This window comes from Aethalodelphis obliquidens, unplaced genomic scaffold, assembly GCF_003676395.1.
Source record: "Aethalodelphis obliquidens isolate GAN/ISIS:26980383/991018 unplaced genomic scaffold, ASM367639v1 scaffold31, whole genome shotgun sequence".
NCBI lineage: Eukaryota > Metazoa > Chordata > Mammalia > Artiodactyla > Delphinidae > Aethalodelphis > Aethalodelphis obliquidens.
In genome coordinates, this window is record NW_020837975.1 from 8,907,179 (window position 1) to 8,932,366 (window position 25,188).

The window sequence follows — 25,188 nt, forward strand, 5'->3', positions numbered from 1 at the left end:
GTGAACTTCCAGGCAAGTGCTGAGTTCTTAGGGCATGTCAGCCAAGGGGGCTCTGGTCATAACTTAGCTTGAGGCTGATTAAGAAATGGAGGGTGGTCATAATCTGAAGGTCCTGAGTTCGTACCTCAGAGGGGGCACCAAAAAAAAAAAAAAAAAAAAAAGAAATGGAGGGTGGGACCAGGTTGATGGGTCTCAGGGTGTGGAATAAGAAGGGGAGGGCAGGGGGATAAGATGGCGCCTGGGCAGGGGTGTCAGAGAAGAGAGCTTTTTGGAACTGAGGCTGGGCAGGATCAGAACAATAGCCATCATTTACCAAGCACCTACTATGTGCCAGGCACTGTTCTGAGCACTTAGCTTGTATTACCTCATTTAATCCTCACATCAACCCTTTAAGATGGGGCCTGTTATTATCCCCATTTTACAGATAAGGAAAGTTAGGCATAGAAGATTGAGTAGATTGCCCACAGTTACATAGCTCAGCAAGTGGTTGAGCAAGGTTTTAACCCCAGGCTCCAGTGCCCCATAAACTTAACCCTGAAGTTATAGAGCTTCTTATAGGAAGGTATGGATGCTTAGACAGAGCAGGGGCAAGGTCCTTCGAGCCTTCTCCTTTTCCTTATCCCTTTCCCTCCCCTCCTCTCCAATCATATTTCATATTATTAGCAGGCAAGCCTGGGCCATGTAGAAGAAATAAAAAAGCAATGACAAATGCCTAGAGAGTGGCTCAGGAACACTGTCCTTCCCCTGCAGCCCCTGGAACCAGAGTCTGAGATCTGCGGCTTTGGCGGCAGAATTTATAGAGACCCCCTCTGGTCTCTTCTCAGCTGTTTTCAGGCAAGTGGCTGTCGTTGGGTCCCGGAGACCAAGCAAGTCCTCCAGGCAGGGTTCTGCAGGAGGGACCTAGGGGACCCCCAGCCCTGGCTCTGAGCCAACTACCAGAGGGGTTTTCCAGCCTCCACCCCCGGTGTAGGAGAAAAGGGGATGACGACATCAGCCCCTGAGCCAACTCTGGGATGCCTTGACCCCATCTCCCAGCCTGAGTTCTCTCATTTGGGGGCTCCCCATGTCCTCAGCTTGTGGGATGGAGTAGGGGTGAGGAGGAAGATCTGACAGCTGGGGTGCAGCACTTCCCCCTGCCCCCCGCCAGGTAACCCGCATAGCATGACCGTAGAGGCAGTGGTTCCCTCTGATATGCTCCATCGTCCCTGTCTCCCTGAGCCCCAACCCCACTCTCTTTCCAAACCAAGATGTGCCTCTAAGGCGCCACATTTGGGGATCCCACTCCTGGCCCCATGCCATGGTGCCCCTGGTGCAGCCCTCTGCCTTGAGGTGTCAATCTCCGGATACACTTGAGGAGCAGCTGGGGTGTGGCTGGTGGAGCCTGGGGAGCCGCAGGGGAAACTGGATTCAGATTATTCAGGTTCCCAAGCTGGTCTTTCAAAACTGTCAAAGCCCAAACCAATCAAATCGGGTCTTTGGGGGTGTGACCCATGTATTAGTATTTTTGAAACTCCTCAACTGATCCCAATGTGTAGACATGCTTGGGAACCACTGGTTGGGGCTTTATACCTTCTCAAAGCACTTGCACATTCATTTTCCCACTTGAACTTCAAATTAAAACTTGCTCATTTTTGTAAAGCAATTATACTTCAATAAAGATATAAAAAAAAACTTGCTCATTCCACAGGCAGGGCAAGGTTTTGTTAAAAAAAAAATATATATATATATATACACACAATAAATAAATATATATACTAAATATATATGCTAAATATGTAAATAATGTTTATCAGATTCAATTTGTACTCCCTGCAGAAATTTTAGAAACACAGAAATTAAAAAGAAGAAAATGAAAATTACCTGAATCTCATCCTTTAGTGACAGTTACTGTTGACACCTGTTTTGTTTCCTTTATTTCCTCGTTTCCTTGAAGTTGAGGAAACTGAGGTAGAGAAACATGAGGTAACTTTCCCGAGATCATGGAGCTCCCAAGGAGCAGGGTCAGGATTTGAACCCAGGGAATTGATGGGTTGTTGTGAGGTCTAAAGGGGCTGGTGCATGCCAAGGGCACCCACTGTGTGCAGGGGTCTGTGAAAGGAGGGGGCTCAACAGGGAAAGAGGGAGGCAGCCCTCGGGCAGGTTTCTATCCTGTCCTTGTGTGTCCAGAGCAGGAGCATGGAGGCCAACACCACGTCCACCGCCGGGCTCACAGCTACACCTGAGCGACTGCTCCGACTCCTCTTTGCCGGGGTCTGTGGCCTCGTCCCCAGGTGGGGCTGCTGGCGGTGGACCGGGGTCTGGGCGCCCCCCCACCCACTCCTCACCTTGACCAACAGCCTCACGGCGAGCATCATGCTGTCTGACCTGCTCTTCCTGGCCGGCGTGGTGCCTGTGCTCCTGCTGAGCTTCCTGTGGCAGGACTGGTGGCTGGGACCCACCATCTGCACCATCAGCCAGGCTGCCAACACCACCACCATGTTCTGCACCTTCTATGGCATGGTGGCCATGGCTCTTCTGTGCCACGTGGCAGTGGCCTGGCCTGACGCGGCCCTCCCGTCTGGCCTGGGTGTCCGCCTGCTGCTCTGTGGGGCCACGTGGGTCCTGGGCCTCACTGCATCGCTACCCAACTGGCTGCTCCAGCAAGTGGTCGTGGAGGAGGAGGCCCAGGCCTGCCTCTTGCTCCTGAACCCTGCTCAGACCTCCTGCTACTTCACCCTGCTGGGAGCTCTGGCCTTCCTGCCTTGCATGATGGGGCTGGGCTCCTCTTTCAGCCACCTGGGCTGGCTCCTGTGGAGACATACCCGTAGCCCCAGGGGGTAGAACATCTGGGAGCACCGGGAGAACACAGGGCTCATCCTTGTGGTGCCGGTGGTCTTCATGCAGATGTGGGGACCCTGCTCTGTGCTAGGCTATGTGGCAGCTGTGGGTGACCTGCCTGCCATGCTGGTGGCTTTTGTGGCATCCAGCCTCTCCACCATCCTGGCCTACTCCAACTGTGCTGTCAGCCCCATCCTCTGCTTCTACCTCTCTTGCCCCTTCCAGGCAAGGCTCAGGGACCTCTTCTGCAGGCCAATGGCAGCCAGGCATCCCAGGGATGTGGGAGGGGCTGGTGTGGCGATAGAGAGAATCCAGCCTGGACATAACAGGGCCCCAGGAAGCCTATGGGGTCTGGCGGGGGTCTGAGAGGTTAGGCTGATGGGAGAGCTGAGATTCAAGAGAGGTGGGGAGACCCCTATGACATAGATCCCATCCCCTCCATTTTACCAGTTGGGAGACTAAGATCCAGAGAGGGCAGGCGTAGCCCAGCGAAGGTGACACAGCAATTAAATGGCAACTAGGTCGCTGATCCCATTCCACCTTGGGGCTCAGACGGATAACTATAGGCTCCATTACTTTCTAGTAGTATGACTTGAACAAGTCCCTTGACCTCTCTATGCCTCAGTTTTCTCATCTGGAAAATAGGATCATGATAGTACCTTCTTGATGGTGTTGTTATGAAGGTAAACTTTCTTAATACATATAAAGTGCTTAGAAGAATGCTTGGTACTTAGTAAGTACTTATGAGTGTTGGTCATTACTATTATTATAATCTTATTTTTATTAATTCAGGGGCATTTGAAGTGAGAGTGGTAAAGGGACTTCTAAAGGCAGAGAAGTGGGTAGAGGAATGATCTGTGGGCTGATCATTCTTGGGGTCCTCAATCCTGGGGTAAGGCCTGGGGATTGAATGGGCTGCCTGGGTAGAGGCTCACAGCCCAGGGGGACCCTTCAGTTGCCTCTCCCTTCTCTGCCTGTCCTCCCCCAGCTCTGTCCCACACACACCTCTCAGCCCAATAAAGGAATATCATAAAGTAAAGTCAAAATGGAGCCGTGAGTCTGGGCCTGTGAATTTCCAAACGCCCTCCTTTCTTCTCTGTGGTTTCTCTTCCTGATGTGGCAGGGGCAGGGGCCCCTTTTGAGGCCCCTTCCTTCTCTCCAGAGGCAACTGGAGGTCTTCACCTCTCCTACCCCATCCCCTCTGAGAAGTTCCCCAACTCCATGACCTCCTCTGGCCTCCTGGGAAAAAGCCTCAGGCTTTTGTGTTGGCCTGGGAACCAGGGAGACTGTCTCTACTGAAATTCCCAAGACAACATGTTCTGTTTGGTGATAGTGTTACAGCCAAACACACACACACACACCCTGACCCCATGGTCAAAACGCTTAGAAAACATTGGGATGAACCAAGTCAAAATAGTCTCTTTGCCACAGGACTAATCAAAGCCTCTAATACCCTGAAGGCCATGGGGACTCTCTGAGAGGGGCTCAGAGTGGGCAGTTTCCCAAAACCCATGCCAGGGAACCAGTGTTCCGTGGAACACACCTTGGGAAAGAACCCAGCTACCGTGTTGAGCACAGTAAAGACACTCTCGGTGCACCAGTGGCAGCGGCTCTGAGCCTCGACTGCCCTGCCAGGCGGCCTTCTCCTCCCGATGCTTTCCCACGGGAGCCCAAGGTGAGGTAAAAACGGGCTGCTGGTTATGGGAACTTTCTTCTTCTTGAGCTATGACTCCAGCCGGTACCCACTCAAAGTGGATCGGAATGCAAGTCAGAGGGGCATCTAATTATAAGGACCGTGGTGAATCAGCTCTAATTTACCATAAAATCGTCTAAGAAGCAAGCAAGTCCCAAACTTTGGTATAATTAACACCAATTTCTTGTGATGTGCTGGTTGGGAAAGGCTGCCTGGAGGGCTAATCTGAGAGCAAACTCACCCAGAGAAGGGAGAAATCCCCTTTCCCTGTGATCCTGGTCCCTCATGGTCACAGGGACTTATATGTGAAGAGGGACAAGGAGGAAAGTGGTGTTTACTGTGCACCTAGTGCAGCAGGCCCTGGGAATGTCACACGCTTCATGCGTGCACATCTACGTGTCACTCTGACCACACAACGATCCCGCAAGGGAGGAGTGACAGTCCCATCACACAGAGGAGCAGTAAGTCATCCTGGGCACATGACCTGTGTGGCATTTAGGCTGCCCCAAGAGCCCCGCCTTGGTGGCCACAGATCCTGGTCCCTCTCATTGGTTTGGTGTCGATACCCCAGGGTGGTAGGATCTCCTTGCTTATTGCTCCAGAGCAGGGGTTAGGCCCATGAGGGTGCAACTGTGTGTGAGACAGTGTCTCCAACCTGAGCAGGGCCTGGCACTAATGCTCAGTAAATACTTGCTGAGAGATGAGTGATCAGATGCAGTAAAGTCACCCACGGAATAATCTGATCATGTTACTCACCTCTCTCACCTCCTCAGTGGCTCCCTGATTCACTCAGAGTAATGCTGAAGGCCTTTCTGTGGCCTGCAAGGCCCTGCACATTCCAGATTCTTTACCCCCAACCCCATCTCCTGCATTCTCCCCTCCTTAATGCAGCTTCAACCACACTGGCCTCCTTAATGTTCTTCAAACACACCTCAGGGCCTTTGTACTTGCTGCTCCTTCTCCTTGGAGCCCTTGTGCCTCAGATATCAGCATGCCTCCCCCTCTCATTTCCTCGGGGCTCATCTAACTGTCATCTCCTCAGAAAGGCCCTCCTTCCCTGACCACCTCATCTAAAATATCACCCTGTCATTCTCTATCCTCTTATTCTCTTATTTTTCTTTGTGACTCTTATCACCAACAGAAATTACATTATTTACCTATTATGTGCTTACTGTGTTTCCCCTGTCCTATTTGTGTGTCTGTTGTAAGTTCCATGTGGAGACAGGGCCTATGTTTTGTTCATTGCTGCATCCTCAGTGCCTAGCATAGACCCTGGCACACAGTAGTTGCTCAGTACATTTTTTTGAACAAAAGGATGGAAGAAAGAGAGAGGAGAACCTGAACTCTGTCACACAGCAACATCTGTGCTATTTTTCACAGGAGAAAGGAAAACAAGGAACTTTAGTAAAAGAACCAAATTTACTTCAGTTTAAGGCAAATTCCACACAGAGACTGTCTTAGAGACAGGCACAGGACCAGACAGCATAGAAACACCACCATCATGCATGACAGGAAGGGAAGCAGCGTCTGGCAACAGACGGGGTGGGGCCTGGTCTCCACCCAGGAATGGGAGGTTCAGTGGGCTGAGGAGCCCCATGCGGCAGGAGGGACTGGCATGCATGACCATGTGGGTAAAGGCTGGGCAGCTGGGTGGGCCCAGGGGTGAGATCATCTTTCTCACCTTTCCCACAGCAGGGGCAAGGGCTCAGGCTCAGATGCCAGAGCCCAAGGCTGAAGGACGAGGGTGGATTTAGGGTGATGGGATGGAACAGGGTGACCCTAAAACCAAGACGGCCTTAAGGGGTTGCACTGGTGAGGAGTGGGATGGGGGAAGCTGGGCGTGGGATGAATGCGGACTCTCAGGATATCAGAGCTGAAGGTAAACCCAGGGCCATCTGGTCAACCCTCTTGCCTTACAGATGTGGAAACTGAGACCCAGAAGGTAGAAAGGACTTGTTCAGGTTCCCACAGCCGGCAACGGCTGGAGGCAGGACTTGAACCCAGGACTCCCATCCCCTATCCCCATAGGATAGAGGGGCAGTGTGGGAGTGCTGGAGCGGGGCTGCTTCTTGCCCAGGCCTCCAGGTGGGCAGCAGAAGATGGCGCCCCAAGGACCCTGGGCAGTCTCTGGGGAGAAAGGGGGATTCCTGGAGCCAGGAGCCAACTGTGGAGGTACCTACGGGCTCAGACCAGGGAGAGGCCTGTGGATCTGTGTTCTAGAACCAGTGTCATACTGGGCTTGAGAGGCACCAGAAACGACTCTGTGCCTGAAAAGTCTCCATTCCTTGCCCACCATGTGGCCTCCATCTACTATCACAGCATCCCCTTCATGGGTCTGTAGGACTCCCACTTCATGCAAGGGTCCCAAGGAGGGGTCACATGTTTAGGCACTCCTGCAAACCCAGCAGCCTCACAGGGTTCACTGGAAATGGGACAGGATAGATACTGGGTGGGGGTCAGGGGCCAGGTATAGGAGTAGACACCACAGGAGGAGGGGAGGGAGAGGGGGCCTGGAGGTGGGAGGCTTAGCCCAGGCTTCAGGGTGATATAGAAGCAGATGGGATTACCCAGGTAATAGCTCAGGTGGGCTGAGCGGGACCCCAGTCGTCCTGATTAACATCTTCCTGGCTGGTCCAGAACCAGGTGTCAATGAAAGGAGAGAAGAGCAGGGGCCCAGATCCCCACCTCCACCACCCGTACCCCCAAACTCTAGGGGCTTGGGCAGTATGGGAAGGAGTCTCCAGAAGCCCCACCCCCTGTGGGCCTCCCAGGCACACGTGTTCCAAAGGCTGGGCAGGATGGTCTGTAGCTGGGTCTGGGTACCCCGCCTCCCTTTCTACTGGCCTAAGCCCCAGCCATCTGAGCAGACAAGGCTCAGATGTGCGTGTGCAGGGGGGAAGCAGGGGGCGTGCGGGTGGGGGACTGTGGGGGTGAGCGCTCTGGGGCCGCGGGCAGGGTGCGAGGGCGGATGCCCTGCGCCTTCATGTAGGACACCAGCTGGTCAGGAATCTCAGCCAGCACATCGCGGGCCAGGCGCGCCATGCTCAGCACGTGGTTGCCCGTGCGGTCCACATAGTCCCTGAAGGGCACAAACTGTCCAGTAGGGGAGGCAGGGTCAGGCGAGGTCTCCCTCTGGACACCAGTCCCCCAAATCTCCAGGTCTGGGATCCTGTCCCACTCCTCCCCAGCCTCTGCCCACTTCACTCAAGCCCTCCCCGTCATGGTGAATTCTCTGAGGGACTGTATCATAGTCCCTGTTCTGTCATTCACTCAACAAATAACTTACTGCACACCTATTCATGCCAGGAAACAATACACCACTGAACAAGATCCCTTCATCTCTGCAGTCTTGGCAACCAAGCACAGGCATTTAGCAGGCACTCAGCAAATGCTGAAGGAATCCCCTGGCTTCTGGAAAATGGGCCCTGAGGGTCTCCTCCCACCTCTCCTGCAGGGCGCTCTCTGTCTCTGCTTCTGCTCTTCCCTTTCTGGGCCAACACCTACAGTCGGGCCCCTCTGGCTTTATCCCAGGAGATGTCTGCCCCCCTTCCCAGTGCCTCAGGCTCACTCCTGCCTCCAGGCCTTTGCATACACAGGTCCCACCTCCCAGACTGCCCTTGCTCCAGTTTCTAGCTCCCTGTCTTTGGTCTCCGCACCTGGAATGGCCCCTCCCCCTTAATTTTTTTAATTGGGGAGGGGTGGTATGGAGAATGTCAGGTTTTTTATTCTGAATCTCCTAAGCACTAGGGACTCCATGTGCAAGAGATTCACAGAGGGATGTGCTTACTGACGTGCATTCTGAGGCTTGACTGGACTGGGATTCCCTGAGGACAAAGACCTGTCTGCTCGTTACATTTGCCATCCTACATGGACACGTTGGTATTGATTCAATCAACCAAGCAACATTCGTTCTTGGAAAGGGCTGCAGCAACACTAAAGACACCTCCCCCCGCTTCATGGGGTTTGCCATCTCACTTAGGAAGGCAGCCCAGCAGAAAATAACAGAAGGCACAAGTAATCAGGCCTCTGTGTTCTACAGGAGACCCTGGAGGCCTGGGGCTTAGGGACGGCATGGCAGAGCATTCCAGTCAGGGCAACACAGTGTTAGGGGTGAGTCTCAGACGTGGTAGAGGTGGGTCCAGCCCTAAGACTGACTCCTGTTTCCTTCTGTGTGGCCAAGCCATTCTAGGGCTCCCAGTGCCTCCTTCCAGGGCCCCTTTCCAGAGAAGCCCCTATAAGGGGGAGTTAGGTCAGCCTGCCTAGAGGGGCTCTTCCATTTTCTGTGGGGCAGGCAGGGTCTGGGCTTCACCTGGACAATGTCCCGCTCGGCCAGCTTTCCCCGGGAGGAGATCCGCACGTCATCACCATCCAGCTCCACCATGGCTGTGGGGGGGGGAGGGGCAAAGGCATGGGGTGGGGGGACTAATTGGTGGGCACCTGGGCCTGGCAGGACAGAGACCGCCAACCCAGACCCCCACGTTAGAGATGAGAAAACTGAGGCCAGGAGACAGGAGGAGCCCAATCACATGAGTCTCTGACTTCTAGCCCATGGTGCCACTCCCCCACCCTCCACAGGCTCCCAGGGTGGAGGAGGGAGGAGTGACTTGGGGCCTCCTCCCCACAGCCTCGGTGTGTGGGTGTGCAGTACACACCTTGACACACCCCTCCCTGTGCAAACAAACGCACACTCACACCCTGCCTGCTCATCCAGATAGCTGCACACACCCCAGTGTGAGCTCTCACTCTTTTGGGAGGGGACATTTCCAAGGGCCTGAAGCCTCTGGGGGGAACATCTAGGGGGGTGGGGACTCACCATCGAACTCTGCCTGGCCCACGCCGATGATGATGATAGACATGGGGAGTTTGGCAGCCTGGGAGACAACATGGGAGGTAGGCGGGGTGGTACCCAGCCGAGGCGCCAGTTACAAGAAATGGGAGATCACAGGTAAGGACAGGAAGGGGTGAGTCAAAAGAAGAAAGGCAGGAGGACAGGGAGGAAATGGAAGAGAGAAGGATGGAGACACACAGAGAAACAAAGAAAAGGGGGAGGAGGAGGGAGAGAGGATAGCCAAGGATACAGGGATACCAGAGAGGAAGAGGGGGTGGAGAGGGCAGGAGGGAGAGGGGGAAATAGGTCATAGGTTTGCTTCTGCAAGACACTCCTGTCCCCTCTTCTGCCTCTGGACCTCCGTCATGTGGGACAGCTTTTATGTGGGCCCAGAGGGAGGGCCAGCTGTGGCTGGGGCCCCTATATAGGGAGACGACCCGGTAGGGAGAGCCATGTTCCTGGGCCTCCCGCTCCTTGGACCTCCCTCCTCTTCTACCTGGCCAAGCCAGGCTGGGGTTTGGGGCAGCAGCCCTAGAGATGGGTTAATGAGGGCACCATAGGAGTCTGGATGGAGTGGACCATCCAGTGTGATGAAGAGGTAGGTGGAGAGCTCGCCAGCCAGATCCTTTATCAGCCGGAACACCCTCCACCCCCAAAACCCTACTGCTGGCCCTCTAGGCTCTACAGCAAGAAGCCAGGAGTGGTCCCAAAGAGGGCAGGGAGAGGAGAAGTCATGCCCCAAGGGTTTCCCTAAAGAAGGGGGGGAGGTGCACCCCCAGGTTTCCCCATGCTCCATCCCCATCCCTGCTCACATTGACGATAGCCTCCTTGGTCTGTGCCATGTCTGAAATGACCCCATCCGTGATGATGAGCAGCACCGAGTACTGGGAGCCGTCCTGCACCTCGGCCGCATTCCTGGGGCAGGGTGGGGTCAGAGGTCTGTCTGGTGGGACGCTGGGCATGTCATCCCCCCAACACAAGGACCCTTAACACTGGTGGGGACAGCTCTTCGGTGGGAGGGGGTCTCTTTAGGGTCAGGCCTCCCTGAAAAGCAAATCAGTGGGAAGGGACACTCCCTCCCGCCTTCCCGGGAGGATAGTGGTAGACAGAAGCACCTTGCAAGCTGTGGGGATGGTCCAGTGACCGCCACACTCACCTGGCCACATGGGTGACCACGGGGGCGAAGTTGGTGGGGCCGTAGAGCTGCACCGTGCGCAGGCTGTGGTGGTAGGCCTCCAGGATGCCATCGATGCCACAGCATGAGGGGTTCTCCTGGTTGCCGTTCTGGGGGCACAGAGGGCAAGGAGGCTGAGCCCAGGAAGGAAGGAGGGATGGGAAGGAGGAAAGCTGGGTGGTCTGTGGGGGCAGAGCCAGGGTTGGGGAGGTCAACAGGCCTGGGCTCTCCTAGACTCTTCTCTGGTGGGGCTTCGGGGGCTCGGGGCAGGGGAGGGAGCACTTGGGGCCCACCATGAAGGGCAGCACATGCTCTAGGTGAGCAGGGTCCAGACCTGCTCCTTGCCCTACTCCCTGTACCTGCTCAGACAGCATCCCCCTGACCTCCAGAGTCCTGGATGCCTAGGGAACCTTGGGCAAACCCACCACCCCCTAAAATGACTGCAGAGTCTGAGCTGCTCTGGAAGGGCCAGCAGCTGCTCCATCCTCCTGTGTCCTGTGCCCAGCACAGTGCCTGGCACCCTACGGGCATGGGAGGGACATTTGCTGTGAGTGATCCAGCAACCGACTGAGTGTCCCCAGCTCATGGGAGGGAGGGAAAGGAGGTGGCCTGAGGAGCCATCTCTACAGGGCCCCCATTTCAGACCAACCCAGGGAACTCCTGGAACTACCCACAGCTGTCCATACCCAACCCACAACCTTTTAGCCTCATTTCTGGGGCCTTGGGGAATAGTTCAGCCACATCCCCACTCCATCTCCACCTGGCTCTTGTTAGGAAAAGGAGGGCAGAGCCCACTGTGGACGGCTTCAGACTTGGAGGGGACGTGCTCGTGACTGAGGTGGGGAGTGGGTTTCTGGAAGCTCTGATACAAGCTCCCCTACATCCAGCAGGCAGCCTACCTCTGCAAAGACTGCACCTCAAGTCCCTAGGCGGGCAGGATGGGAATGCCCCTCACCCCAGGCCCGTCACCACACCCCCAGCCTGGTCAGCCCTCAGCCCTTTCTCCCAGGACCTCCTACCAGCGGGAACTCATGGGATACCCTGCCGTCAGGGGGTAGTTTGGCCCCAAAGCCAAGGGCGGGGAACATCTTGTCGCTGTCGTAGTGCTGGATGATCTCCCCGACGGCGGTCAGTGCAAGTGCGTAGGCGTTCAGCTGGTAGGGGCTCATATAGTGCAGGGACGTGGACTGTGAGGGGTTCCCTGCAAGACAGGGCATGGGGACATTTGCCGGCCTGGACACTCCAAGCCACCAGGCTCAGAACGCGGTGTCCAAGGGAACCCCTTTCTTTCTCTCTTACCACACATTCAATCCTTTAGCAAATCATGGCTGCTAAACCCTCAGAATACATCCAGAATCCCACCTATACTTCTCTCCTCCTCCATGATACCACCCTCTTGCTCATAAGGCTGCAGCAGCCCGATCTCTGTCTTTCCACCCTTGTGTCCATACTCAGCATACCAGCCAGAGTGAGTCTATGTCAAAACTCAGGCAGCTAATCACACCTCTTCTCTGCTCAAAATGCCTCAGTGCTCCCGTCTCACCAGGAATTAAATCTGAAGTCCTTACAAGGGCCCACAAAACCCCACTTGATCTGGCCTGCAGTTACCTCTCTCCTCATCTTCTACCATCCTGTCACTCACTCAGTTCTGGTCTCTCACCATTCCCACCTCGGGGCCTCGGCAAAGGCTGTTTCTTCTGCTCTGGGACACTTTTCCACAGATGTGCACATGGCTTGCTCCCTCACCTCTTGAGGTCTGCTGTGGTCTTCCCCGAGCAGCCGATTGAAAGTTACAGCCTCCTCCATACTCCCTATCCCTCTTCCTGACTTGTTTTTCTCCACAGCCCTTGTCACCACTAATATTGTCCATATTTTAGTTACTCGTTTATTAACAAGAGGCAGTACAGCACAGACAGCCAAGTATTAATCCTTTCTGCCTCCTACTAGCTGTGTGATCCTGCATAAGTTTCTTAACCACTCAGCCTCAGTCTCCTCATCTGTAGAATGGGGGTAATAACAGTCCCCACCTCACAGGACTGTTGTGAGGATTAAACAGATGTTATTATAACTCTCCTCACTGTTACGAATACTACGGCCCCTCCCAGCTCTGACATCCCACCACTCTGTGATGGGAGGGCCCGCAGCCATGAGGGGGGGTTTCTGACACACCTGTGGAGTACGAGACCTGGGCATCTTCTGATTGGCACAAAAATGAGCATTGAGCACTGCTAATGGGGGTCCAGAGTCCAAGGAAGGTTGTGATGTTTCTAACAGTGTAAAGTTTGGCATTGATTGCTCCCGGCCACTTGGTCACAGCCCGACACTGGAGAATGTCAGAGGAGGAAGGAAGCCCGAGCAAGGGTGAGGATCGGAGCTCCTGGGCATTCCTGCCTCCCTGAGGACCACAAGGCTCAGTCTTGCCTCTGGCTCTCCGCTCCAGCTTGTGGGGTGAACTGCACAGGGGCTGTGCAATCTGATCCTGTGAGGAAATACCTCTGCTCCAGGGCTCTCCATGGGCCCAGAGAAGCTGTCCTATTGCCCTAAGGAGAGTGGGTATCCTCAAGGGCAAGGCTGTGGCTCAGGGTATGTAGGCCCAGAGGCCAGATTTGTTAGTGACCATGATGCAATCTGGGGGTACCTTCGCCACCTTGGCTGCATCTTTGGTCCTCTAGGCCTAAGTTCCTCCTCTGCGGTGAGGATGAGGCCAGAGGGTATGGGAGATCTGCTCCCAGCTAGGGCCAACTACCACAGCCCTGAAAAGCCCTCCCCTTTCCAGGCCCCCAGCCCCCATTCAGCTCCTCTGCCCATGCCCCCACTCACCATTGGAGGCTGTGAAATCGATGGCCACCGTGAAGTTGATCTGGGTCCTAGAAGAGGAAGAACAGCAGGAGAGTAACCTGGACAAAGGCAGGCGTGTACTGGACAGGGAGCAAGAAACCTGGCTTCCACCCCAGCCCCACTGCTTGTCGGGTATGTAGCCTTGGTGAAGTCACTCATCTCCAGTTCTGGAAAACCAGGATAGTATCATCAGCTACACCCTCCCCCAAAGGGCTGTTGTCAGCATCAAAAGAGTTAGGCAGTGTGACAGCTCTCTGAAGATGATTATGTTCTGCTGGGCACATGGCTGTGATTTCTTATTTCCTCTCCAAACCCTGCTCCTGAGTCCACCTGAGGCCAGTGAAGTAGGGTTTCCCTGTGTTCCTGGCGCAAATTTGGAGTCAGATTCAGGGTTAAAACTTATTTGGCAAAAAAGAAAGACAAAAAGGCATTGTGCATCTCCTGAGGGAAGAACAAATGAAGCTGTCTTGCCAAAAAACTGAACTGGAATCTAACTGAGCTTCCAGAACTATCTACTGGTTGTTTACAGGAAATGCAGGGGATAGAGGAATATGTTAAATGACACCATGGGGGATGCGGCCAGTAAAAGCCAGTCTGTGGGTCTGTGGGAAATTCTGTAGGAGCGCTACTGGAAGAGCACCCACGGACCAGCAGAATCAGGATCACCTGGGAATCTGTGAGGAGTCTCAGGCCCCCCGTGGACCTACTGAATCCAAATCCCTTGGTGCGGTGCAGGAATCTCTTTTAGCAAATCCTTCAGGTGCTTGGGGGAATCACAAGATGAAAAGATAATTAGGAATTCCCTGGCAGTCCAGTGATTAGGACTGGGCACTTTTACTGCCGTGGCAACTAATCCCGTGCGCCACAACTACTGAGCCTGTGCTCTAGAGCCCGTGAGCCACAACTACTGAAGCCCACATGCCTAGAGCCGTGCTCTGCAGCAAAGGGAAGCCACCACAATGAGAAGCCTGCGCACTGCAACAAAGAGTAGCCCCACTCACCGCGACTAGAGAAAGCCCGCGCGCAGCAGCGGAGACCCAATGCAGCCAAAAATAAATAAATAAATTTATTTTTTTTTAAAAAAAGATGAGGCAGGGCTCACCTCACCTGCATTTAGAAGATGGTCCCTATCAGAAAGCACAGCCCTCTTTCCACTTCATCACAGCTGAGCTGCTGCTCAGGGACCCTTCAATCTCCAGGAAACGTGAAGGACATGGTTAGCAGGAGACCCCACCCAGGGTCTGCTGGCCAGAGACAGTCCTCCCCACACTCTTTCCCCCTCGTCCACTGCCTGGGGACAGAGCATTCAGTAGACTCCAAGCTCTGAGGAAGAAGGAGCCACAAGACGACAAGAGGTGGTTCTGGCCTGCAGGACTACAGCTGAGGGACATTGTTGGCCTGGCTCTTCCAAATAAAGGGTGAGGGGAGAGTCGGGCTTTTTTTTTACTCCTTAAGCAAAAACCCTGCTCTGGGTTCTGAAACAGTTCAGAGAAGGAAGGGACTGGATAGCAGCTACTTCTGTGGAAAAGGTACTCCTTGCAGGCTGCTCAGCAACTAGCTCCATCTTGGACTCTGACGTGGGGGCAGAGGAACCCACAGCCTTCCTCCTGGTCCAGGGGGGCGGGGCAGGGAGGCCAGGCAGCAGAGAATCCCTAGACAGAGGCCTCCATCAGCTGCCTGCCTGGACACACACATCGGCCTCTGACTCAGGTTCTCCAGAGTGTGAAGACAGCGGAGGACGAAAGCCAGGGCTTGCCTCTGTGAGCTCCTTCTCAATGAGACAGCACCCAGCCCTTCAACTCATCCATCTCTATCACACCTCACCTGGGAGCTGCGAGGTGGGTTCATTACTATGGAAGAAATGCAGCATGTGGTGACGGAAAGAACCCTGCTACCGACTAAGTGCTGGGACCTTGGACACGTCATGTAAAATGGAGATGATCATCTTCACCCAGCCCACTGTGTTCTGTAAATTGGGGGCACTATGCAAATGAGAAGGATAAACAGGATGAGGATTGTTTGAAAATTACCATGGAATATAAGGGGTGGTTGCTTAATAGATGGAGAGCAGATAGAGCAGTTTTTTTTTTTGTTTTTTTTTTGATAGAGCAGTTTTGATGGGGGAAGGGAGCCAGGGCAGGGCCTGGAGAAGGCATGGAGGAGGGGCAGGAAAGCCTGTGGGTGACTGCAGGAAGGTCATGTGCTCGGGGGTAGGAGGAGAGCTCGAGACCTGGGCGCTGCAGGCTCAAGGCAGCAGGGAGCCTTGTCATGAGAAAGTAAGTGTGGCTTCCCAGGGCCTGACTTTTCCCTCTGCCCCAGAGAACCAGGCGGCCAAGAGCCCGCTTGGCTGGGATAAGCCTTTGGCAACCGCCCTGCCTGTCTCCTTTCCAGACAGGTGTAATCACTCACCTGGCTGCACCTGTGGGCTCGGCTACCCACACCCGGCCCTGGCACCTGTCCTGGCAGGGAGCGTGCTGGGTAGGACCTCACCTTGGAGTCAGGCTCTCTTTCCATGAGCTGTTGGCTGGAGCCACCAGGCTTCTCTGCCTGCCTGGATGCCGACCCTTCTGGTTCTTTCTGCTCCTTAAACTTGTGTTTGACCATCCCTGGCTCATTTCCCAGTTCCTCCTGCCCTTTGTAGGTCTCTAATGACACTGGGAAAGTTAATCACTGCCCGCCCCCCACCAGAGAGACCATCGGTATCAGAAGCTCAGAGCAGGAAGGAACCTTAGAATTCACTTAATTCCAACTCTCTGTGCAGAGAAGACTGATGCCCAGGGAGGGAGAGTGATGTGCCCAAAGTAACCCAGCAAATTCAAGGCAAAGAGGGGCCTAGGGCCTGGGCCTCCTGCCTCCTAGACCGGGGCTCTTTCCACCTCCCTAAGCCCATTTCTCTTTGTCATGGAGTCCCTACCACCTGCAGGTCCCATCTCCGTACAGGGACCTCACGGGACCCAGGCTGGCCTCCGCGGCTCAGTAGTGCCCTCTGCAGCCACTCGGGATCAGGGGCATGCAGGGCTCTGCGTGAGTTGTCTGAGGGTCTGCTCAGAGCCCACGATCGCGGGCTTCGGCCATGGCCTTGAAGAGGCCAGGTGGGGCCAGAGCTGCTCATGTCGATGTGCGGGGCCCCTTCCCGCTCCCTGAGGCCGAAGAAACCAGGCTGCATCTCTTCTCACCCTCCTTTGATGTAGTCAAGAAATGTGCACTCTGACTCCACAGCAAAAGAAAGCAGTGTGACCTTGAAAACAAAAAGACGCTTGGTCAGCGGGGAGCACTAGGCAGAGGGAGAGCATTGCTGACAGCTACGGAGCACCCAGTACGTGCCAGCATTTGCCTGCTTCATTGCAAACAGTGCCCACAACAACTCTGTGAGGTACTATTATTATCTCCATTCTACAAGCAAGGAAACTGAGGCTCAAAGAAGCGATGCGGTGTGTCCAAGGACACTACCAGGACACGGCCGAGTGAGATGGGAACCCAGGTCCATCTGGAACCAGACCCTGTGCTCTGACCTTGATGCCAAACTGCATCTTTGGAAGGGCCCTGTCTCTGTCACTGGAGTATAGGGGCTCAAGCCAAGGAATCGAGTTTCCCCTGAGTGGACACGGGTGTGGAGTGTGGAGGGAGACGGGGGTCTTCCTGATATAGGACTGAGATCTGTCAATGCTGACAAGCTCCATGCTTCCATGTTCCGCTAACAGTTAATCCTGAAATGTGTCTCTTTGGTCTGCAATTGTTTTAAATCTTACTTGTCCCACCTCATCCCTCTAGCATCTTGATCCCTACCCTCTCAGACACAAGACCCTCCTGCTAAACAGCCTGTCCTTTCCCTGGAGGTAACTGAGCATCTGGGGCCCCCTCTCCCAAGCAGAGGTCTCTTGATCTATGCCCCTGGCAGTTCTCTGGCAACAGCTTTCCAAAGACAGGTAGCTACCTGGCAGCTCTTTATGAAAATGATTTAGGATGGTGGAAACAAGTGAAAAGGTTGGCAGCTAAAATCAATTCAATGAGGGAAGATTGGGGCAGGGAAACTTTTACCTGTGTCAGACAACTCCACTCTAGGATTTGGGGTGGCCCCTACTGGTACAGATTCAGTCATCTTTATCAACTCAGTGGGAGGCCAGGTAGTGCCTCTGCTTGACAAAGGGGACCAGCCATTAGCCCGAATATTGGGAGGGTCTGTGAGTACTGAGCTGGGCCTTGGAGACCCCCACTCGCTGTGGTTACAGTGTTAGGCACCTGAATGGACAAAGCCTCCTTTCTCTAGGAATGGACTATGACAGTGGCCTCTACTCTGACTGTGGTCACTAGACTCCCTGGGAAGCTTTTAAAACATCTTGCAGCTGGAGTGAGGACCCCAAACCAATAATATGAGGATTTCTGGGATAGGGCTCCAGCCCTGGATTTTTTTTTTTTTTTTTTTAGCTCCTCACATGAGTCTAACCTGCAGCCAGAGTTGAACCCTGCTCCAGGCACTGGGATGAAGTAATTGCCTAACTTGCCTGGCCATATGGATTGACCCAGGGACTTGGTACTCAAAGTATAGTCCCCGAACAACAGCATCAGAATCACCTTGATGCTGAGTAGAAATGCAGATTCTTGGCATTTTAACAAGATCCCCAGGAGACTCTGCACATAGTAAGTAAGGTATGAGAAGCACAAAATACAGATTCCTGGGGTCCAGCCTGGCTTTCCTAAAATGGAACCCCAGGGAACTGGCCTGGGCATCTGTATTTTAACAAGCATCCTGGACCCTGAGTGATTTTTTTATGGTAAAGATTAGGAAATACTGGAGCAAGGGAAAGTCAGGAGACCTCAGCCCAGTCCTGCTCTGTCCCTAACTCACTGTGTGACCTGAGACAAATCACATCTCCTCTCTGGGCCTCAGTCTCTTTATCTCTAAAGTAAGAAAGCTGGATGAGATCAGTGGTTTTCAACCTTTTTTTTTTCAGCTGTACATCTAATATTTCTTAGCTGGGGAACGTGTTGCCTCTCCTAGGGGCATCTGGGAATGTGACGGAGAGTTTTGGGGTCTCATGATGACTGGGGCTCTATTGCTAGCTATGGGCTGAGGCCAGGGGTGCTAAGCATCCCACCATGTATGGGGAAGTCCTGTGAGAAAAAGAATTATTCTTCCCCAAATACCGATAGCATCCCCACTGAGAAACACTGCAGCTTCAGACAAAAGAACTATTACTCCAAGCCTGCGTGTGAAACAATTACAATCAGAGAAGCAGTGGTCAGCCCCCTCTGAATGAGCAGAGTACTTTGCAGTTTACAGTCCTGCATCTCCCATGTGTCTGCCACAGCCACCCTGTGCATTAAGCAGGGGAGGGATGATGTATTAGCCCCATTTTACAGATGGAGAAAATAAGGTTCCTTGGAGGAACGCTGGAGTTCCCTGTCTGTGACCTCTTCTAGTCTGGAGTTGCAGTTGGCCTGACTCAAATGGCTACATCTGGCTGTATTAGGTGATGGGGCTGTGGCCCTCTAGAGTGGGAGGGACACGAAGGGTACAGACTTGGGTGCGTTTGCACTGCAAAGACATTGGTTTGTTCTATAAATGCACTGGTGGACTCCACCTCAGGGCCTTTGCACATGCTGATCCCTACAGCTAGAATTCTTTTTCCTCAATATCCTCAATACTTGCTCCTTCACCTTCTTTAAATCTCTGCTCAAATGTCACCTTCTCAGAGAAGCTTTCCTTGACTACTCTAAATAAAATAGTAGTTTCATCTCTTGCATTCCCTATCCATTTACCTCACCCTACTTCCTCCCACAGCAATCACAACCACCTGACACACACAGGTATTTGTGTGTATATTTGTGTTGTCTCCCCCCCACTAGACAATAAGCACCAGGAGGGCAGGGATTTGGGTCTTTCTTGTTCCCAGCTGTATCCCTCGTGTCTGGAAAGGCACCTGGCACATGGTAGCACACGGTAAATATTTGTTGAAGAAAGGCACGAATGTCCTGAAGATCAGCCCCCAGAAGCCACTGGGCCGGTATAATCCCAGCATGGTCATGGTTAAGCAGGGGTACAGCCCACAGCAGCTGCAAGCTCTGAATTTAATTGTTGTGCTCACTGCCATGTCTACCACCTTCTAGCTCTGTGACCTTGGTTGAGTCACTTCCCTGCCTGCAGCCTTGGTTTCCGCTTTCATGATGAGGTGATGATAATGTCTGCCTCTTAAGGAAACAACCTGTGAAAAGCACCTAAATGGGGAATTTCCCAGAGGGCCCAATAAATGCGACTCTTTTTCCTCTTCCTTCCACAGGAAGTCCCCATGGTAGTTTCTCTCTGGGATTTCTCATTCTGTATCACAGGGCCTGATGTGTCTCTTACACGTCTACCTCGTGTTGCTCCATCGGCCCCATCCCTCCCCACCCCTAACCCTCCAGGTCTCGTTCCCACACCCCGCAGGAGCACACACAGACACACATGACTCCTGCCACCAGACCTAGCTCGGGATGTCTACACCCATGGCAGAAAGGGGGTGGCTACTCACTGTGCCAGAATTCACATATTTCTTTTTCTTCATTTTCTTTTTCGGGTTTACCACCTGCAGAAAAAAACGGTGACCAGGTAAGAAGGAGCGTTTCCAAGCAGTCAGGGCTGGGCGTGGCCCTGAAGGCAGGAGAGAGGGAGGAGTCATGGGTGACTAGGTAGACACAGAAGGAAGAACGAACTGGATTTCGGGCACAGGTGGGAAGTGCAGGTGGGAGGCTAGCAGGCTGTGCAGGTGGAAACTGAGAGCCTGGGGAGAGAAGCCCAGAACAACCTTGGAGCCACCACAGGCATGAAAGTCACCCAGATGACATGGTGCTCACTGACATATTCACGGGACGACAGCTTGCTAGGCAGCCTGTCGAAATGAGGGCACACTGCAGCCCCAAGACTACACTGCGCCTCAGTTTCCCAACCTGTTCTATGAGGGTGTGGAACTTTTAGAATTTACCAGATCTCAAACTTTTACTCCAAAGTAGCCCTCCCAGTGGAGGAGAATGAACACGGATTCCTGGGGGCCTGGGCATCGCCGAAAAATCTGGCCACAAGCACATTTCTTTGAAGTCTGCTCTGTTATCTTTAAATCTGCCTGTATGCCACATTTCCACTCTCTAATTATAACTGTTTTAATATTAAAGCACTGTTTTGTTCTCAGATCTTCTGTGAAGTGGGCACTGAGAAAGCAACCTGTTTGTTCTGAGGTTTCATGCATAACCTGGCACACAGCCCCTCCCCCATCCCACCCCCACCCCACCCCACCAGCCTCTCCAGCCCTAAGCGGCTGCACCCCCTAGGGGCCAGCCTAGCAACCTCCCAACTCCTGAGCTGGAGTTCTAAGCCTCCTCCTCTCCCTCTCCTTACATCCCCAGGGTCTCCAGGGCAGGTGTGGGGTCTGCCCTCCTGTGCAAGGGGCACTGAGGGGCTCCCAGGACCAGCAGCTGTGCTGGCTCTGGATACAGTGGTAAGACATTGCCCCCATTCCTGAGGACATTGTGGTCTTTGAGGGGGCAGGAAGTATGATAAACAGGTAATAGGTATGGGCGTGGGGTGGGGGGTAGAGCAGGAGCACCAAGGAGAGGCATCCACTTCAGACCCTGGGGTAGAGTGGGTGTGCAGGTGGGGGCTTCCTGAGGCAAGAACAGCAAAGGGAACCCCAAGGGAGGCACAAGCACAAATGAAGCCACAGAGACTGAGACAGCATGGAGGTTCAGAGAGCCTCAGATGGCATGACGGGGCTGAGAGTGGGGATGGGTAGAGGGAAGCGGACAGGGCTAGACCGTAGGGGCTCCTAGAGCTGTGATGTATATGGCTGCTTACACACGCCCTCCCCCATCCCCCCGGCTGCACATAGACTGCGGGTCACTGGGGCATGGCACCCGTGTGAAGGAGCTTGGACTCCCCTTGTAGGTAAAGGTCCCTTTAGGATCTCAGCTGGTGTGGAGTCTCCCCGCTCCCCTGTGCAAACCAGGCAGAGGCAGTGGGTGACATGCACAGTCGGGGGTTAAGCAGGGCAGCAATGTGGTCAGTTACAATTTTGGAGAAGTATTTGGGTTACTGACTGGAGGACGGAAGGAGGCGGAAAGGCCATTATGGGGCTGTCACAAAGCCCCTACACAGGGGAGACGGTGACAGTGGGGGTAGACAGGAATGAAGGGGACAAATGTCAGAATATTTAGGTGGCAGGAGGAGTAGGATTCAGTCATGGACTGGGTGTGGGATGAGGGGCAGGAGGTGTCAAGGATGCCTCCCCAGGTGCCATGGCCGCTGTGATGACAACACAGGAGGAGGAGCTGGCTGGCCAGGGGGAGAGGAGGGCTGCAGGGACTTTAGCCAGTGCATTCAGTTTGGGAAGGCTGAGTCTAAGGAGTGGCCAGAAGACAGCTGGGCATATGCGTTGGACACCCAGGCTGATGCTGGGGCCTGAGATGAGGGTCTTTCCTGGCAGAAGCCTGTTCTCTCTTCAGGCACTTCTGACTCTAGAAGGGCCTTCCTGAGCCCAAACCGGCCTCCCAGGGATGCTCTCCATGGTGCAAGGCCTGCCCCGGGGCTGCCAGAGTTAATTCCTTTTCTACCTGATGGCGTTTCAGATGTGTAAAGACAGCGCTTCTTTTTGCCAGCGCTGCAGTTTCTCTCATTGATTGCAAGGGGGCAGGGACCAATGACTGAGAAAACAAGTCACTGAAGCCTGAGAGATCGTGGCCTCATCTGAGCCTGTCAAGCATCCTTAGAATCAAACTCCAGGAGACCTGACCCCTTCCCTTCACTTCCCTAAAAATGTCCTTAAAAGAGTCCAGGGCTTCCCTGGTGGCACAGTGGTTGAGAGTCCGCCTGCCGATGCAGGGGACACGGGTTCATGCCCCAGTCCGGGAGGATCCCACATGCCTCGGAGCGGCTGTGCCCGTGAGCCATGGCCGCTGGGCCTGCGCATCCAGAGCCTGTGCTCTGCAACGGGAGGGGCCGCGGCGGTGAGAGGCCCGCGTACCGCTAAAAAAAAAAAAAAAGAGTCCAAAGACGGAGCGTGCTTCTCTCTGCCTGGGTGAGGGGACAGAGACAGCTCCGTCCTTTGTCCTTACAAAAAGCAAAGCAATTAACTATGAGGATCATGGCTCTTTCAAAGAAATCCATCACGTTCCATTCTCACAAATAGCCTTGTTCAATTGAATTCATTGTGAATGTATAATAAGCACCTACTGTGTGCCCAGGAGGGCCCAGGCCAATGTGACCAGGGCAACAGGAAGGGCTGTCACTTTGTCTGCCCTTGGGGAGCTTCAGTCTAGTTGGAACACAAGACCTGCCCACTCGGAACAGAGATACAGGTTGAGGGAGTGGATGCATACAGGGATTAAGGTTCAGAGATGGGAGTCAAAGCCAGCTCTAGCTGAGTGATGTAAGGATAGACCCAGTTTGTAGGAGGGTTGTGAAATGTAAATCTCCTGGCACCCAAGCGCTCAACAGATGAAACTAGGAGATAGCACTGACGTAATGCTCACTAGTGGCCAGACATTGTTCTAGTAACTTATTTAATTCTCAGTGTGCATGGCACAGAGTGGGGCAAGAACTCAGCCAGGGTTGCACAGCTAATACATGGTGGAGTCAGGATACGAACCCTGGGCTGTAAATTAGGGTTATAAGTATCTGCAGTTCAGTAGGTCTGGCATGAACTATGCTGTCCATGAAGTTCATAAGTGGGAGAAAATAGGCCACCAGAGGAGTAGGACCTGAGCTAGATGTGGAAGGTGGGAGGGTATCCTGAGAGGGAGCACACACACAGGCAAAGGCTCAGCAGTAGAAAGTGTCCTTGGAGGGCAGATGATATTATCTCCAGAGAGACCGGGTGTCTTGTCCAAGGTTCTCTGGTCTAGATGGAGGTATCCTGATTCCTGTTCCTCTCTTTCCTTCCAGAAAAGAGAAGATATTCTGCAGGCCCTGAGACTGCTCTGATTAAAGGCAGAAGGCTACTTGAACTCAGGACCTCAGGTCTTGGGCCTAGAACCTTCTGACACTGTTCCCCATCTTCTGCCCACCTGCACTTCTATTCCCCCTCCTTGTTGGAAGAGCTCTCTCAGGGGGGGCACTATAACTCAATGATTTGGAGTCAGATAAGCTTAGGTTGTTTGCCTCTTGAGTCTGCCACTTACTGGGCTTTGGTCAAGTCCCCTCACTTCTCTGCGATTCAGTCTCCTTAACTGTGAAATGGGACAATAACACCCACCTCACAGGAGAACATGCAAAAACCCCAGCCACGGGCTTCCCTGGTGACGCAGTGGTTGAGAGTCCACCTGCCGATGCAGGGGACACGGGTTCGTGCCCCGGTCCGGGAAGATCCCACATGCCATGGAGCGACTGGACCCGTGAGCCATGGCCGCTGAGCCTGCGCGTCTGGAGCCTGTGCTCCACAACGGGAGAGGCCACAACAGTGAGAGGCCCGCGTACCGCAAAAAAACAAACAAACAAAAAAACCCAGCCATGGCTCACTGTTAGTCCTCAGCAACTGGGAGCTACATATAGTCAGAGCAAACCCCAGCCTTCAGGTGTCTGCCTCACCTCATAGATGTTGAATTGGCTCTGCCCGCGGGCCAGCTCCCGGTAACTGGTGGTGAACTCCCCAATGAAGTCATGGCTGCAAGGGAAAGTTGCTGCTGAACCGCGAGGCCCAGGCTGTGCGCTGCCTCTGCTCATCCCGCCGCCTCTCATGTCCCTTCCCCTGGCTCTCAGTTCTGCCCGGGGCCTCTGCTCCAGGGATACACACCAGCAGAGAGGGTGGGCCCCTGGGAAGAGTCCAGTGTCACCCATGGAGCAAGAAATCCAACAGACACCCAGCAAAGAGCAGGGTCCTGGAGAATAGGACCCACTTCTAATACTTGGATTCTTATTTGAACGAACGAGCAATAGTATGTATTTTGGGGACAACTGGGGAAATTTGAACATGAAATGAATATTAGATGGTATTCAAGAATTATTGTTCAATGTGTCAGGTGCAATAATGACATTTGTAGTTATTTAGAAAAATGCCCTTATTTTTTAGACATTCTCAATGAGATATTTAGAGGTAAAAATGCCATGAACTGTAACTTAAACTACATCAAAACATAGATAAGGCAACTATGGCAACATGTAACACTTGTTAGATTCAGGTATAGGCTTAAAGTGTTCATTAAACTCTTCTCTCTACTTTTCTGTGTACTTGACATTTTTCCAATAACATTTTTTGAAAAGACAATTAGCTTTAGGTCCGTCCAGGCAGCTTGAGGTGTTTTCTGCAGTGTTTACACCTTCTGCATCTCTGCCCCACAAGCATGTGTTGACAGTAAGTGCAGCAAAACCTTGTACAAAGCAGAACTCCCATCTGCCCTGCGGTTGGCTGCCTTTCGCCACCACTCTCCCTGATAGAGGGCAGTGGTTAACATGCTGGCCAGGAATGCCTGCTGGAGTGTGATGCCCAGGAGGTACCCCTGGGGCCTTGCCCCACCTTGAGTCCACACTGTCTTTTGTCTACATATTTACAGCTCTCAGCATTCAGACTATGAGCTCCTTGATGGTGGGACCCAATGGCATCTGGTAGCTGTCTCCAGCTTCCCTGGTAAAGGAAAGGTATGGGGAACTCCAGGGTAAGGTGATGAGGTGAATCGTGGGTGGAAGCCTGAAGCTGACTTGCCTGTGATGTGGTTAAAGCGAAGAGAGGAGGGGACAGAGTGAGCTGGCAGAGTAGTGTTGGCACTAGAGTTTCTCTACAGGAAGGTGTTGGGCAGGTGAGCTCCTTGGAAGGAGCTCCGGCCTAACTTAGAGCTGTACTTGCACAGCCCTTTACGGCATTCCCCATCCATGTCACA

The 25,188-nt window shown here is 53.5% G+C and overlaps 2 protein-coding genes across 10 annotated transcripts in view; one reads left to right on the top strand and one right to left on the bottom strand.

Moving 5' to 3' along the window:
* The first annotated feature begins 167 nt into the window (after positions 1-167).
* Positions 168-5,270, top strand: LOC113631043 (C3a anaphylatoxin chemotactic receptor-like). Its single transcript, XM_027127088.1, has one exon. It carries the CDS (start codon positions 2,176-2,178, stop codon positions 2,818-2,820), a length of 645 nt encoding a protein of 214 aa, XP_026982889.1. The 5' UTR covers positions 168-2,175; the 3' UTR covers positions 2,821-5,270.
* A 642-nt stretch (positions 5,271-5,912) lies between these two features.
* CPNE5 (copine 5) overlaps positions 5,913-25,188 on the bottom strand; it is a 106,344-nt gene continuing 87,068 nt past the window's right edge. For 2 of the 9 annotated variants that reach the window (XM_027127078.1, XM_027127077.1), the window contains 10 exons: positions 23,903-23,978; positions 19,860-19,913; positions 16,527-16,588; positions 13,333-13,379; positions 11,532-11,713; positions 10,495-10,622; positions 10,151-10,253; positions 9,324-9,381; positions 8,820-8,893; positions 5,915-7,603 (listed from right to left, as the gene is read on the bottom strand). In XM_027127078.1, the coding sequence (XP_026982879.1) occupies positions 7,385-7,603; positions 8,820-8,893; positions 9,324-9,381; positions 10,151-10,253; positions 10,495-10,622; positions 11,532-11,713; positions 13,333-13,379; positions 16,527-16,588; positions 19,860-19,913; positions 23,903-23,978 (1,003 nt within the window). In that variant the 3' untranslated portion in view covers positions 5,915-7,384. Of the gene's footprint in view, positions 7,604-8,819; positions 8,894-9,323; positions 9,382-10,150; positions 10,254-10,494; positions 10,623-11,531; positions 11,714-13,332; positions 14,298-14,452; positions 15,429-16,526; positions 16,589-19,859; positions 19,914-23,902; positions 23,979-25,188 lie in introns of those variants that run through there. The other 7 variants (XM_027127080.1, XM_027127079.1, XM_027127076.1 and 4 more) reach the window with 6 other exon arrangements.

Excerpts from the sequence above, each read along its gene's own strand:
- LOC113631043 (XM_027127088.1), top strand. The coding sequence starts at position 2,176 with ATGGAGGCCAACACCACGTCCACCGCCGGGCTCACAGCTACACCTGAG.